General features: G+C 37.3%; 1 protein-coding gene across 6 annotated transcripts in view; it reads right to left on the bottom strand.

Annotated features, from left to right (window-relative positions):
- Nucleotides 1–418: 418 nt before the first annotated feature.
- Nucleotides 419–17,322, bottom strand: part of OSBPL10 (oxysterol binding protein like 10) — a 137,103-nt gene continuing 120,199 nt past the window's right edge. For 2 of the 6 annotated variants that reach the window (XM_058183618.1, XM_058183619.1), the window contains exons 9-12: nucleotides 11,332–11,518; nucleotides 10,694–10,876; nucleotides 9,381–9,534; nucleotides 422–5,444 (exon numbers count right to left, since the gene is read on the bottom strand). In XM_058183618.1, coding sequence (XP_058039601.1) covers nucleotides 5,397–5,444; nucleotides 9,381–9,534; nucleotides 10,694–10,876; nucleotides 11,332–11,518 — 572 coding nt within the window. In that variant the 3' untranslated portion in view covers nucleotides 422–5,396. Of the gene's footprint in view, nucleotides 5,445–9,380; nucleotides 9,535–10,693; nucleotides 10,877–11,331; nucleotides 11,519–14,108; nucleotides 17,317–17,322 lie in introns of those variants that run through there. The other 4 variants (XM_058183615.1, XM_058183614.1, XM_058183616.1 and 1 more) reach the window with 4 other exon arrangements.

The raw sequence follows: 17,322 nt of genomic DNA, 5'->3' as shown, positions 1-17,322 counted from the left end.
GGGCCAAAATCAGAAAATGGCTGGAAGAAATAACCGACCAACCCATAGACTGGAAACCAGAGATCTTTTTGCTGGGAATATTCAATAGGAAATATAGTAAAGAAATAAGGTATCTACTTCTACACATAATAACATCCGCAAGAATATCTTATGCACAGAACTTGAAAAATGAGAACATACTATCAGAGGAGGAAGTGATAAGGAAAATTCTGGACTGTGCTGAGATGGATAAATTAACAAAGGAGATAAAAGAAAAAGAAGATGCAGAATATTATATAGTATGGAATAAATTGTATAATTGGATAGAAATTAGAAATAGTAAATGACGAAAAAGGGGAAAAGGTCACAAAAAAAGGTAGTACATGAAAGAAAATGTATTGTTATAATGACAGGTATGATGGAATATATATAGAAATAAGGGATAATGGGACAAAAAGATAAGTATAATTTAAAAAAACGGAGGGGAAAATATAAATGGAGGATTACCGATACAAAGCTGATGTAAAGGAGGAGTATATGTTTTATGTTAGTGTTTATGTCTTGTTTTTTTAAAAAAACTGAAAAGTATTTTAAAAAAAAGAATGTTGTGGATGCCAACAAGATGTGCTTCTGTCATAGTATTGTACTGTGTTCTTTTCCATGCTCAGTTTTTAATTCTCTTTGCCGAAGAGAGCTCCCTTTGTCTGGCTCCCTTGAATTTTTTTTCAATCATACTGATTTTGTTGAAATGTAGTGTTTAACAATACCCTTGAGGACAGGAATCTAATATGCAGGATAAAGGTTCGTAGATCAAATGATTTTAACCTATCATATATATATATACCTGCCAACTACTTTTGATTCATATTGTGCAGATGCAATACGTAGATGTCAAACGTGCCTCTGTTCAAAACCCAAGAAAGAAACCCCCCAACTCCATGTTTATAGAGAAGTACTTTTACTGAGTTTGAAATTATAGCAACGAACAAAAAGCAAGATCTGAAGCAAAAGGCACGAAAGTTACATATTGAAAGTATCCCCAAATCCCTCCCCCCCAAGGACCTAGATTGAATGTCCAATCTCCAGCCCATATGGTGTCATGTGGGGCGCATCCTCAGGTGTTTTTGGCCACCTGGCATTCCGGGATGGTTGACCTTGACAAGGTATAAACAATCCATTCAGCTGCGCAGTAGATCATGAGAGCAATCCTCCCTTTTTGTTCACATAGAGGATCTCTCTCCAGCTCACTTTCCCACCCAAATGCCAATCTTCCCCCCTCCCATTCTATGGCAGCTGATAGCAAGCATCATAGAGGCTGACATATGGGACAGAAGTACTCTTCAGCATATTAACAGGAATCTTGTGCTTTCTACCACCTACTGCTCAGTATCAATCCTGTAATTTCAACATTCTAAACTACTCAGAGTAACATAGAACTTAACTTTCTTACTTGGCTACTATTGCCCAACAACTCAGCAAACTCATTGGTTAGGTCTGTAGTAAAATTCCTATAGAAATATCAGGTGAGAATTGTTTGCCACTTATTGTGGGGATTAAAGTAGCATAAAATCCAAAATTCAGTCAGCTGGAAATGTTCTTCTCTGTAGTTCAAAGTTTGAATACAATAGTTCCAATGTCCTTAAACCATACCATGACATTCTATTGCATCAACATTAGTCAAACCAGGCAGTCCTGAGGAATTGGAGTAGCAGTGGGGACAGACCAGCGATGAAATCCTTTGGGGGTTGCCACTGATTTGCTGCCCGTATAAGCGCAGTGTGCACCAAACATGAACTGTATGCATGCATGTGCAGTGCGTGCCAAACATGCTGCACGCACGTGCACAGTGCACACCAAATGCGCACTTCATGCAGAAAAAGGTGGCTTAAGAAGATAAGTAGAACAGCAAAGGTGGGGGAAACAGCTGTGCCATGTGATCTAGATCTAGAAAGCAGGATTTCCTGCTTTCTAGCACGGCACAGCTGATTGTTGGAAACAGTTCAGATGAACCGGTAACCTCTTTTTACTACTGGTTCACCCGAACCGGTAGCTTTTATTAATACCGGTGCAAACCAGTAGCATTTCACCCCTGGGACAGACCCAGGTTCATGTCTTTCCTCAATCATGGAAATGGTCACTAGATAAGTGATCCAATCACAGCTATGTAGCTATCTCATAGAATACATGGAAATATCTGAGGATGAAGCGTAGTTTGACACTCTGAACTCTCTTTGACACAACATTCATTTTAGTAGCCATTTCTGAATTATTTGTTATATGTTGTAATGATTGACATATGTGCCAATGATCATACAATGATCCACTGAAATGCTGCTACTGAAGTTGATGTTTTGTAGTATCAAAGCATACTGAAGTTTGACCTCTGATTAGTATTATTTCAGAAAGAGAATTATGCAGTGTAACCAGGAAAAGCTGTACAGACAGTAATAAATTCAAATAAGATTTATTGCCTTTAATTCATGATTTTAATTCCCAAAGTATGAAAACAAAACTAATCAGAAGTGATTGCCAAATAATTGGATCTTAACAATAAGTATATTTTTGTTTATGAATAATTATATTTAAGAAGAAATTGCATAGATCTTATAACTGGAAATACATCAACATTTATAATTCAAAATTTACATCATCTCAACTGAAAAGAAACATTCAATCTTAAATGCAAAACAATACATAATGATCTATAAATAAGGCATGTTATTGATTCAACTGTGAAATTCAAGGGGCAACATTTACATTTGGAAGGAGAAAGAAAGTTATCTTGGATTTATTTTTTTTGAACCCCTTGTTGATTAGTATTTTTCAGATTTAAGGTTGTGCATAGTCTCATAATTTTGAAAATTTTAATATTCACCACGTATTCAGCTGCCAATTGTTTTATGAACAAAGTATTTATTAGAACAGGACTAACATGGTTTATCATGCAGTGTGAAATATCCTGTGTATAAAAGAAATAAGGTAAAGGTAAAGGTTCCCCTCGCACATACGTGCTAGTTGTTGCCGACTCTAGGGGGCGGTGCTCATCTCCGTTTCAAAGCCAAAGAGCCAGCACCGTCCGATTATGTGGCCGGCATGACTCAACGCCAAAGGCGCATGGAACGCTGTTACCTTCCCACCAAAGGTGGTCCCTATTTTTTCTACTTGCATTTTTATATGCTTTCGAAACTGCTAGGTTGGCAGAAGCTGGGACAAGTAATGGGAGCTCACCCTGTTACACGGCAGCACTAGGGATTCGAACTGCTGAGCTGCTGACCTTTCAATCGACAAACTCAACGTCCTAACCCCTGAGCCACCGTGTCCCTTCAATAAAAGAAATACCAGATATCTATTCATGAAGATAAATCCCAAAAGCATGACTATCTATATCAAAATGATTAGGACTCAGGAGTTTTGTATCAACACAGAACTGATTAAAGAAATCCAAAAATGAAACCAACTATTTGTATAATGAATAGAAAACATAACACAAAACTGCAGTTTCAGAAGTCTCTAAGAGCATCTGTTAATGTGCTTGTTGCATACCAGACTAATCTCAGCCTCCTATATATTGTTATACAAGTAATGCAAGTTAGGTTTCTACTATTATCAATGATGATCTGCATGTAAAATTTGATACCAAAGGAGCTTTCTTTTTAGAAGCAAAGATTTAATACCATTATCTCCAGGATATAGCTTTATTTCTTTTTAAATAGTTTTTAAGCATGATTAAATAAATTCAGTTTTTATAAATTGAATGCATTTCCATAAACATAATTAAATCACATTATTTATTTAATACGTTGTTTTACTGTATATAGATAGATATGCATACTTTTAACTACCATCTTAAGATTTTCATTGAAAACAAATATTTTAAAAGCTAGTAAAACTTTCATTAGCCTTTCACTCATTATTAAGATATAAAAATTCAAGCAGACAAGGCACAAAAATAATCCAAGTCAGTTCAAAATGAATGTATTGGGGAGGGGGGGAAGCTATAATATGATTTTATAGACTGAACTTTTTACTTTGATAACTTTGATTCTTTTAATTTAATTTAAATCTATATTGATATTAAGAAATATAAGCAATAATACTGAAGTAATAACTAGGGGGATAAGATGCACACTTATTTTCACTGATCCATCTTACTGTGTACTATGAATAGGACTTTGCAATCTTCTGTAGGGATTCTTTATGTATTCTGGACTTCTCCATACATGATTAACAATCAGTTGGACCATTCTGTAGTTACGGGAAGTTTGCATCTCCCTCATCTTGAGGAAGCTAGACTTTCTCATGCACCATTCTAGTTGGCTGGGATAAATATGCAAACCAGCTGGCTGGTACAACAGAATGGGCATTCTAAACAGCAGAAACCATTTTATGGGAAGGTAAATTTCTTGCCTAATCTTTTCTCCCAATAGTTGATAAATATTATTTAGGTATGTAGGCATGTAGTTAGAGTTTTTTTGCAAGGAAACACTTCATAGCAAATAACACAGTTTGATTGTCTCTTGTTATAGCAACAAGTTATGTGGAAGAAGTCTTTCCTTCCAGTGTTTGGACTTGTGCCGAAACAGTCATCTCAACAGCTAGCCATTTTTTGAACAAATTATTTCAATGATCCCATAAGTAAGTTCTGTATTTATGTTTCCCTCTTTGAGGAAGATGGACAGTTTACAAATATGAAAAATAAAATAAATTGATGTTGTCAACAAAACTGGATCCAAAAAACTATTCGTGCATTTGAAAAATTAATAGTGTTTCAGAAATCTCTGGTTCAATTAAGTTATCAAATAGCTACATTCTCCCAAAAAACAAATATATCCATTAGGTGTATAAAGCACATAGTGAGAAGGATGGGGTCAATGGCTAACAAAATTGCTTAGATATTTCTATTTTCCTATATAGTGCCAGGAAACAAAGTTTCAGCATGACCTACAAAGGCAGAAACCTGCTTTTACATGTTACATCCAAACAGACAAATATATTATTGTCAAAATATGTTCATTAGGCAGGCTCTGTTACAGCTGTAAGTTATTCAGTGGCTTTAAGTGCAAAACTTTGGCAGTGTGAAAAATACAAAAATTCATCAATACTAGAAAGTGATAATGTGAAGTCTGATCCTGCAAGCAATGTGGTATACATTGATTTCACAGCAAAAGATCAGATATTTAATTACTGCACGTGTGATATGTGTGTTACACACAATATGCACATATGGTATCAACACACGGGAGCATATCCACTTCTAATATATGCATAGAGAATGGCTCTTCAACAAAGAGTTTTTCATTTTGAGGTGCATTATTTACAAAATGCAGCTTTAATTAACAAGAAGACAATCACATCTGAAGATTAAATAATGCATCTATTTAATGCCTTTAAAAATGGGCATTTGAATCCAGGTGAATTTAGCAATGACTCTTCCAGAGGGGATTAAAGTACATCCACCCATCGCCCTAAAAAGAATTACAGAAATTGCAGGTTAGCATCTATATTAACATAAGAACTTGTCACAAATATAATTAAAATATAATAATAAAGTGATTAAGAAAATACCAAGGGCATCCAAAATATTTTTTTACATTCTTCTAGCAATGTTTTTCAATTATGTAAATTGAACACACTACTTTTAAAAATTCTAGTTTTAAAAATTCAGATTTTTGTTTTTTATTTATTCTCTTTTAGCATCATCTTCTTAACAGAAAACATAAAAAGGAAATTATAGATCTAGATGTTCGGCATAATTATAATAATGACTAATAATACAGCCTGCTTTGAAAAATATTAATATCAAAAATAAGCTGTTATACTGGATGTATACTCCAAGAATACAATCCACTACAGAAGAATAACTTAGCTTTTCATATTTCACTTTCGCTTCTCTGAATTAAAGCTACTCCACTGCCTCATCTTAAACTAGGCTACTAGATGTAAATTATAAAAAACTGGATGACTAATTAATTTCTTTACTGTCATCTAATGGCTGTCGAGATTTAAGTAGCTTAGCTCTCATGGACTATTTAGAACCTTAATGTTCTGGGTTTATGCCAAATTTAGATGTAGGATTAGAGGTTAACACAAACAGATTTTCAAAACTCTATTCAGCAGTCTTTCTGGCTCTTGAAAGTGCTAGACAAATTGGAAAGACTTGCTGAATGTTTTAAATCCAAAGTTGCAAGCATTGCTTCTCCTTGTACTCACCTGGTTTATTAATGTCTGATTTAAAAAAAAAAATGAAAAACAGAAAAATGGCTGGTGCAAAACAAATCACCAGGCTCAAACATAATTACTACCAAGAATGCCTCTGGGCCTCAAATGAATGGCATAAAGGTGAAACACAAAAAAATTAGAATATCGTGCAAAAGTTCATTTATTTCAGTACTGCAACTTTAAAGGTGAAATTAATATATGAGACAGACTCATTACAAGCAAAGCGAGATAGTTCAAGCCTTGATTTGTCATAATTTTGATGATTATGGCTTACAGCTCATGAAAACCCAAATTCACAATCTTAGAAAATTAGAATATTGCATGAAATCAATGAAACAAGGATTGTACATAGAACAATATCAGACCTCTGAAAAATATAAGCATGCATATGTACTCAGAACTCAGAAAAAGGGGTTTGGGCCTCTTTTGCATCAATTACTGCCTCAATGTGACGTGGCATGGATGCTATCAACCTGTGGCACTGCTGATTGTTATGGAAGACCAGGATGCTTCAATAGCGGCCTTCAGCTCTTCTGCATTGTTCAGTCTCAAGTCTCTCATCTTTCTCTTGGCAATGCCCCATAGATTCTCTATGGGGTTCAGGTTAGGCGAGTTTACTGGCCAATCAAGCACAGTAATCGCATGGGCACTGAACCAGGTTTTAGTACTTTTGGCAGTGTGGGCAAGTGCCAAGTCCTGCTGGAAAATGAAGTCAGCATCCCCATAAAGCTCGTCTGCAGAAGGAAGCATGAAGTGCTCCAAAATCTCCTGGTAGACAGCTGCGTTGACCCTGGACTTAATGAAGCACAGTGGACCAGCAGATGACATGGCTCCCTAAATCAACACAGACGGATGAAACTTCACACTGGACTTCAAGCATCTTGCAGTGTGTGCCTCTCCATTCTTCCTCCAGACTCTGGGTCCTTTGTTTCCAAATGAGATGCAAAAGTTGCTCTCATCAGAAAAAAGGACCTTGGACCACTGAGCAACAGACCAGTTCTTTTTTTCTTTAGCCCAGGTAAGACATTTCTGATATTTGTTGTTCAGGAGTGGCTTGACAAGAGGAATATGACATTTGAAGCCCATGTCCAGGATCCGTCTGTGTGTGGTGGCTCTTGATGCACTGACTCCAGCCTCAGTCCACTCCTTGTGAAAGTCCCCAACACTTTTGAATGGCCTTTTCCTGATAATCCTCTCCAGGCTGCGGTCATCCCTGCTGCTTGTGCATCTTTTTCTTCCATACTTTTCCCTTCCACATGACTTTTTATTAATGTGCTTTGATACAGCGCTTTGGGAACATCCAATTTCTTTGCAATTACCTTTTGTAGGCTTTCCCTCCTTATGGAGGGTGTCAATGATGGTTTTCTGCACAACTGTCAGGTCAGCAGTCTTTCTCGTGATTGTGATTCCTACTGAACCAGACTGGGAGACCATTTAAAGGCTCAGGAACCCTTTGCAGGTGTTATGGCTTAATTAGCTGATTAAGAGTAGGACACTTTGACCCTAGAATATTGAACCTTTTCACAATATTCTAATTTTCTGAGATTGTGAATTTGGGGTTTTCATGAGCTGTCAGCCATAATCATCAAAATTATGACAAATCAAGGCGTGAACTATCTCGCTTTGCATGTAATGAGTCTATCTTATATATTAGTTTCACCTTTTAAGTTGCATTACTGAAATAATGAATGAATTTTTGCACAATATTCTAATTTTTTTAATTTCACCTGTAAGATATTTGCCTGTTAGATATTTGCAATCCCAACTTTCTATGGGAGTATGTCCACATTCTAAGAAACAAAGTAAAATCAGCAGGGATGGCACCTCCCATGACAGCAGGCATCGGAGAATTAGCATTCTGAGAAATCAATGTTTTGTAACTTAGCAATCCTTCAAGTCAACATTTTGCCAGAATACGTGTTCCACAAACACCAGATGTATCCAATTCAAAAAAAGGACACTTAGAATAAGCCTGGATAGTTAAAAGAGGAGAAGTAGCCCTAGAACATGGTTCTACTAACATGAATCGGTTCCATTACACTACAACTGGCCCCATTCAATTCAGCCCCCAACTGTCTGTCCAGCATTTGCAAAGAGCCTGCTAGGAGAAATAGTTACAGGGCAACCAGTTCCATTGCACAATCTACATCTAAATCTAACCATCCACCAAAACACAAGTTGAATTGACTGGAAAGATATTCAGCAGCATGAGAATAAGCTAGTCTCATTGTGGGAACTCATCAGGATAGCTTATTATTTATCTTGGCAGTAGTGTTGGCATCACATTTCAGCATGGGCTGGGAAGTGGCTCACCAGGCTAATGCAGCCTGTTATTAACACACAGCTGCCTGCAGTTACAATTACTGCAGGCTTGAGTCCCACCAGGCCCAAGGTTGACTCAGCCTTCCATCCTTTATAAGGTAGGTAAAATGAGGACTCAGATTGTTGGGAGGGCAATAAGTTGACTTTGTATATAAATATACAAATAGGATGAGACTATTGCCTTACACAATGTAAGCCACCCTGAGTCTTTGGAGAAGGGTGGGATATAAATTCAAATAAATAATAATAATAATAATAATAATAATAATAATAATAATAATAATAATAATAATAATAATAATAATAATACTTCGTGTGTGCGTGTGTGTGTGCATGGTTCTCCTTAATCAAATATTCATCCATATCATTCTCATATCTAAACATATTACAGCATTGTAGTTCTCCGTGGGTTGGTGGGGGGGGACAGGGAAAAGGGGGAGACAAGACAGACGCTTCCTGCAGCACCCTGACAGCCAAAATGGGGTGCAGGGGGCTGTACATGGCCCATTTTCAGCCTCCCTGGCCTGCTGCAGCATTCTGTGGGCCAACAACAGCCGTGTTTGGCCGCAGAGTGCTGCAGGAAGTCAAGGAGGCCAAAAACAGGTTGCACAGGGGCCGCACTCAACTCCCCCATGGCCCATTTTGGTCAGCAGAGGCACCGCAGGCTGGTCCTTTGATATTTCCAGGCCAGCCCCATGGGCCAGATTTAAGTACTCTGTGGGCCAGATCAGGCCCGTGGGCCTTGAGTTTGACACCTCTGAGTCTAAACAGTTGTATAATTAAGAAAGACCTTCAAAACTCAAAAATCATAAAGGTATTCAAATGCAATGATCTCTGTTGTCTATTATCTTTCCCATTACCTCTTTGATAAAATATTTTGGTTTCCAAAGTGTATTACTAGTTGCTCGTTGCCTCTCCTCTTTTCGTTGCCTCTCCTCAAGGACATGCTTATGTTCTGTTGCCACATCAATGTCACCTTCCTTCAGGGCAGCAGTGACATGTTGCCATAAATGCCTTAGATAGAGAAAGAATGAGAAGACTTGATTTGAAAGCAAACCTGTTGTAAAAGAGCTATAGTCTTGCCTGTTGGTTTGCATGGAAGGAAACTCATTGACAAAGTCCGCGAAAGCCCTGAGGACATAGGATAAAGCCATAGCTGCCAGCGTGGAAATACTTTTTCAGAAAAGTACAACTTAGCACAGAACTCCAACAACTTTGTAAAAAAAAAAAAGGGCAAGCTTCGTATAAAAAGCAAGCTTTATACTAATTTTTAATATTAATAAAATTAAATATTAGTAATGTTGGTAATATTAATTTTACATTGCAGTAGCTGATAATCTAATATCATATGATTGGACTTCTGCTTATCACAATTTTTCTTTACTTATTTAGTATATATGTCTGCCTATTTTACACATGTATCTAGGTAGCTAACAATGGAAAACAAAAGCATTCAGTTATCTAAAACACTTTTTCTTTTCTTTTTCTTTGAACCAAAATGTTTAAGAGTAGATACTGACTCAAGAGACTTCTACAACATTTCCCAGAACTTTCCAAAAAAATTTTTTGAGGATCAAATAAAGCATGACCTTCAGATTTGCCATCTGGAGCACCTAATAAAATAGGGGAGATGAATGTAAGAATAAACGAAGTCTTATATCTGCTTGCTCCAATCTGAGCATTTACAAACTATTCTGTATACTGGTGATTAAAATGAACTGCAGGAAATTATTAAACTATGAAGAATACTGATATTTAAAACATATCATTAGAAAAGGCTAAACTTATCAACTGTCTTGGTTAGAACTGTCATAAATTTGTTCTCTCTGGAAACCCCATACAATCTTTTGACATCTTTTATATGGCTCAATTTATTCCATAGCAATTAATAAAAAATATTTTCAATTCATCTACAATTAGTTCAGCATGCTCTTCTGTATTTTTGAATTCCTTATGAGTAGCCCTTACTCATAAGAAAGTCCACAGGAAAGTAACCCTGGACCATTTTGGCTTAGAACATGAAATATTGAGTTTATCTGGCAAAACCATGTGCTTAGAAAAATATTTTAAAAAATCTTTTAGAAAAATGCTGTTTACAAAGAAGCCAATTCTTTCATTAACAGTTGCCTTAAATACAATTAAAAGGGATGAGATTTCACCAAAATAATTCCACCTTGATTCAAAGGGGCCTTGTTTTGATATTGGTCTGATCTTCTTCCGGATTATGGGTAATTTGGTGGTATCAATTACTTTGGTTTCACCATTGCTGTATGTGAATTCCAGAATGCCATTCCACTCTCCTTGTGCTTTACACACTATGGTATTGGTCGGATTATGCTTCACCTCTGCTGTAACCCTAATATAAATAATAAAGGTTAAGATTACTGACATTTGAATATATCCTAAATACTTCACCATATAACAATCAGAAATATGAGCTTAATATGATTTTGCTTTTTAAAAATATATGTCAGATATACTTTTGAAGTGGACAGCATTCTTGATATAAGTTCAGTATGATTTAACTTAAATTTAAAAAAAAAACCTATCTTCATTCCAAAATATTGATCACATATTGATCTGAAGCAATGGAGAACATAGAACAATGAATTTCACACTTCACTGTATTCTGGTTCAACTGTGTCTTTACTTCAAATCCATGCACATTTATATGTAAAACGTTACTTATATATTTAAAAAGTCACAACCAATTGCAGAATTGTAAGCAATAAACAGTATGCTAATCAATATTTTGTGACTTACTATTTTCATAGATTAATCCAAGGAGATAGCAAAACTTAGTTTTGATACCTGTGTAATTTTCCTCCATAAAATGGCTTGGTGTGGAATGTGACCGTAGCAGAGTAACCGCTCTTAGCACAGTGAATATTGACTTTGCCTCCAAGCTCCACCCAAGGAATAGTAAGTATTGAACGTGCATAGGCACAAGGCAATGTGAATATATATTCCTCCCCATGTTCCAAGAGATAAAGAATGCCTACGGATATGAAGGAAGAAGAAGAGATTAGCATTCAAAGATTTGGAGAAGCATGATCATTGTTAAAATATATGCTTAAACAAAATAGTTTGAGAAAGATGAAATATTAATCTTCCTTGTAACATATTTCGAGAGGAAAGAATGCAAAAACTGGTACAGGTAATGATAAAAAAAAATTATCAATTGCATTTTTGCAATTGAGCTTTTGTTGAATCAACTTTAGCTATTGGGCTAGCCGTTCAATCACACTACTACAATGAATGGTAGTTACATGGATTTTCTGACTGTAATGCCTTGGTATTTTGTCTATTATGATCTGAATGTAACATTTTATAATCATATAAATATCTATGATTAGGATGCAATATCATACATGACATAGGACAGGGATGGACAACTTATATAAATATCTAAAGACCACCAGCTTGGCTATCCTTACAATAGGAAATTCAAAGGAAATATCTTGAATATTAGAATCAGCTTAACAAATAAGAGATACTATCAATTAATCTCAGAAGGTGCTGCTGGATACTTAAAGGCTGCCATTCTGTAGGTATTAGAAAATTTCATCTTCTCCCCTTTACAAAATTATAAATGAAATTACTTCCTTATATTATTGAATAGACTGAAAGTTAGAGTGCTTAAATGTAAAATCAATATGCTCAAATGGAGATTCTTAGCAGATAATAATGCTATGTGAATGTATAGAGACATTCCCCAACCTAACCCATCTGATGTGTCAGCTACTACCAAAAATATGTACCAATAATGTCTTATTTTTGGACAACAACAAAACCAAGAAGATGGCTTCATTCTAGCAGTTTAAAGTTTGACCTAGACACAGAGGAAGAAAAGGAATATAAGAGGAGGTGCAGTATATATAAGAAATAATTACAGTATACTTTTATAGAAATGCAACAGAATAATGTTGAAAACTTTGAATGCATTTGGATTAATATAAAAGTAAAAAAGAATGACATTGCCATGGGTGCATGCTACAAACCACCCAACCAAGAAGAGGAAATAGATGAAATATTAGCTAATCAGTTAGCCACCATATGCACAAAATACACCACAAAAGTAATGGGACACTATAACTACCCTGACATCAACTGGAAGACAAACTCTTCATCTAATGGAATATCAAAGAGATTCCTGACAAACCTAGAACACAACTTTGTCTCCGAAAAGATAGAGAAGGGAGCTAGAGGGTCAGCCACACTAGACTTAATTTTCACTAACAGAGATGAAATGATAGAAGCAATTGAAGTTATAGAAATCTTAAGTGAGAATGACCATGCAATATCAGAAATCAACATAATGCAAGCTGAAGCAATAAAACAAAGTCAAACTAGAGTCTTGAACTTCAAAAGAGCTGATTTCAATAAACTTAAGAGAGTGCTTGGGAGGGATTCCATGAATGAAAATCCTCAAGAGGAAAACAATCCTCATGGGAAATTTTGAAAAGTGAGATTATAAAAGCCCAGTCCAACACAACATCAATGAAGAAGAAAAATGAAGATCTCAAAAGAAACCAGTATGGCTGTACAAAGGATTCTCTGATAAAACTAAAAGACAAAAAGAATAAGTGTTAAGAGGGGCATATAACTAAAAGAGAATATCTATATACAGCCAATACCTGCTAAGATGTTGCTGGTTTCGACCACAGTTCGCCGAATGCCACCACTTTGGCCCCATCCACCCCGCCCCTCCCTATCTCACTGCACCTGCCTTGGTCAGTGGCTAGAATCACACTCTGGCTATTCTCTGGCTACTTTATTCGCTCGCCCAGACCATGTGGCCCAGTTGATCTACGAGCCTCGCCCACTTGCCTACCTTTGCCATGGCCTACCACACCGCCCAAGATGATATCTGCTCCTTGCCCGTTCTGCTCACCACAGCTGCCCGCAAAGGTAAGGCGCTTGCTGAAGGGCCACCTCAAGGTGACACAGCAAGACTTGGCCACTTTTTGGGCCTGGCTCTCACCATCCTTCTGCCCACATGCCGCCCGCTCTCCCTTCACCTCAGGTCAGGTCAGGGGATGCACCAGTCCCTGGCTCTGGCCTTTTCCAGGACCTCATCCCACATGCTGTCTACTTGCCTTTTGCCTTGGGTCACCCCGTTTCCCTTCCTTCAAAGGCCCTGACCCTTACTCAATCTACCCGCTTTCCAATCTACCCAATCATCCTGCAACCTTATCTTCCTCCTGTGGCTGGTGGCAGAAGGAAAGGCAAGCCAGGGCTGAGCCGTCGCCACTCGACTCCCTGCCAGCCCGCATTTCAGCCCTCTTGTTGGGAGCTGGATGTGGAACTCAAGGCGGAGCATAGGTCAAGCAGATGGCAGCCCAGAGCAGGGCGTGAAAGGTGGCCGAGTCTCGCTGTGTTCCCCCCCCCCAAGAAGCAGCCACCTCTTTGCCTGCGCAAGAAGCCTCCAGCCACCGGTCTTTGCCAACACAAAAAGCCTCCAGCCACCGCTGCTGCCTCAGTTCCAGATGGCAAAGAGGCGGCTGCTGCAGGCCCTTCACACTGAAAAAGACCGGTGGCTGGAGGCTTCTCACACCGGCAAAGAATGGCAGCAGACCCCACCACCATGAGGCAGCCCTTTGGCTGACCACAGCAAGCCTGGAACGGATCTTCCTTCCTCACTGTCAGCTTTACCTTACCTTAACCCATGGGGCTTGCACTGTTCTTACAGTGGCGACCCATGCCCATCTGAAGTACATGGACCGGCGAGTGAGGGAAGGGAAGGGCAGGGGCAGCTGGTGGGGGGGGGGCAATATGGGCCACAAAGCCTCATGTTCCCTCATCGCCCTACACCCGCAGGCAGGTGAGGATCAGCAGCTGTGGAGAATCTTTTTTTTAAAATAAATTTTTATTGACCCCCCCCACACACACACACATTGTTTATGAACAGAGTATTGACCATATCATATCTTATACACCTTAACATATCCAAATATATTTTACTCAGTTACAATTTCTACCAAAATATTCTTTTACCATATTTTAATCACAATCTTAATGCTTCTATGCTCATTTATATAAACCACTTCTTTCTCCCTCAAATTCAAATTTCTATATTTTAACTAACATATATTCTTTTTTATTGTTTTTAGCTAATTCAATTTTTATCCTGATGAATTCAAACGCGTTCAGGGTTGTCTTTCTTCCATTTCATCTTTTCCATTTTACAGCAATCTTTCTTTCCTTTCTTATCTTCTCCCCTCCTTCTTTTAATCTTCTTACTTTCTTCTCTCCTCTCCTACTCTTTCTCTACATCCGCTTCCTTTCCCCCTCCTCCATTCTCCCTTCCACTCTAAACTTCTCTCCTACTCTATTTCCCCTCCCTTTCTTCCTCTCCTCTCCCTTTCTTACCTCTGTCCTCATTCTTATCTCTCTCTGTTGCTGTATTCATTTTGATTTTTCCACTATGGTTCCAGACAACCCCTGTTTTCCCATTTATTAAGTCTATTTCTCAGAATTCCCCTCATATATTTTAGTTATTAACATTTTCATCTTGTCCTATCTTTGCTTTACCACCCTTTAGTAATTACAACCTTCCATCTCTTATTTTCTTTAAATTCTTATTTCCAGTTCAACAATAATTATTTTTCTCTTACATTAACTAACATCATTTACTAACATTTCAGTTTTATTCCATTTTACATCTCATTTTCAATTATTTTTACCTATAAACTATTTTTTTTTTGTTTACATTTATACCCCGCCCTTCTCCGAAGACTCAGGGCGGCTTACAGTGTATAAGGCAATAGTCTCATTCTATTTGTATATTTTTACAAAGTCAACTTATTGCCCCCCCAACAATCTGGGTCCTCATTTTACCTACCTTATAAAGGATGGAAGGCTGAGTCAACCTTGGGCCGGGCTTGAACCTGCAGTAATTGCAGGCTCTGTGTTCTTAATAACAGGCTTTACCAGCCTGAGCTAAACCGGCCCTGTTATTCTTTCTTTCACATTTTATCTGCTGGAATATTTCTCTTAAATAATATATTTCTTTCTTTTTTACTTCTTTTCAATTATATATCTTGATGTCAATTAATTTCTTTATTCTTTTCTATATTTAAAATTTATTTCTTTACCGTCCACTGTAATTCTTTCCATCCATGCATCCTCAAACAATAAAACATATATCCCCATTGTATATTTCACATTTCATCTACTTCCTTTACAATAATCTATATATTTCTTCTAATCTACTTCTTACATACACTTTCTACATCTATTTTAATTTCTTTTTTACTATTCATTTTTCTTCCCCTTTTAACCATTTTCCTTCAAACTCTCCAAACTTCCATTTTTTAATATTTTCCTTCCTTTCTCCCATTCTCTTACCTTCTTTTTCTTCTTTTTCTTATATCTTCCTTTCCACATCCTTTCCCTACTTTTTACTCTTTTGATTTTCCCCTCAATCTTTCCCCATTTCCTCCTCTTCTCTTCTTCCTTGAGAGATACTCTCCCCTATGTAATTTAACTCTGTCACTGTTAATCCCAGTGTAATCATTTATTTTTTTCACTCTTTTAATTTTCCCCTCAATCTTTTCCCATTGCCTTCTTTTCTCTTCTTTTTTAAAATACACTTTCCTCTATCCATTTTTTCCCGTCAATCCCACTGTAATCATCTATGTTTCTGTCTTCATCTATATAATTTTCTTCAATTATTTCCTTTTCAGCATTATATTCTTGTTCCTCTTGCTTCTCCCTCATAGTTATTTTTACATTTTAACCATTTTTCTGCTTCCTTATTTCCCTTAAAAGATTCTCGTACCATTTCAAGCATTTCCCTTAGTTCCTCATACTCATCATCCCAACTCTCCATGTTCTCAATTTAAGGAGAAAAGATTTTCAAATTTGATATTTTAACTTATATATAGTTCAAATTCAAGTCCATCTAGTATCCCTTTTTTCTTTTCTGAAAATGTCCAATTTAGATGTTCCTTTAAACTGTTTCAATTGAAGTCTTTATTGATTTCACTCCCTTTTATTTAAAATCGTGTTGCAGCTGTATAAACAAGACCTCCTTCTGACTTTCCCACATTAGTCTAAATGGTGCAATACTTTATTTCCTCCAGCAGATGTCTCTCTTCAATTCACAAGTTCCTCGGCAACAAAATGTCACTTGTTAATCCACAACGATAATTACTTCCTGTTTCAATCCTTTTGTTAGCAAAATATGTTTTTCTTCAATTTTCTTTTCCTTTTATTATTTTTAATTTCTTCCAAAGCCAATTTTAAATCCAGATGGAAAGTTTTCTTTTTAGGGCTTTAATCACAAAGTTCCGCTTTGCTTTTTGTTTCCTTCACTTTATATTTCTGTGTGCCAATTAGCCGCTAATTTCAAGTTGAAACTCCTTTTAAACTTTGAAAAATTTTCTTCTTACCTGTGAGTTGGCCAATTACTCACCCGGTAACAATACTCCATTCAATCACCGCTCCTGCTCAAGTCTTTGTGTGTGGCCGCCCCAGCTTTTGACAGCTCCTAATGGCTGTCTTCCTGTGCCATTGGGTCGGAGGCTAATGCGGGCGCTCCCAGGAATTTGCAACTTCCCTGTTCACACCGGTCTGTGCCTCCCTTCTTCACTGTCTCTACAAGACAGCTCTGGTCCATAGAGGCTGGGATATTGGTGTTTTCTCCAGAGCACCAGGAACTGCCATCCTGCCATGACACTGGCCATTCCCCTTCTTCAGCTGTGGAGAATCTGAGCAGAGGGCAAGATGCGGGCTGGGGAGGAGCTGAGCAGTGATGGCTGAACCTTGTCTTGCCTTCCCCTCTTCTACCAGCTGTGG

Source organism: Ahaetulla prasina, chromosome 4 (assembly GCF_028640845.1).
Source record: "Ahaetulla prasina isolate Xishuangbanna chromosome 4, ASM2864084v1, whole genome shotgun sequence".
NCBI lineage: Eukaryota > Metazoa > Chordata > Lepidosauria > Squamata > Colubridae > Ahaetulla > Ahaetulla prasina.
This window is presented reverse-complemented; position numbering and strand designations above follow the sequence as displayed.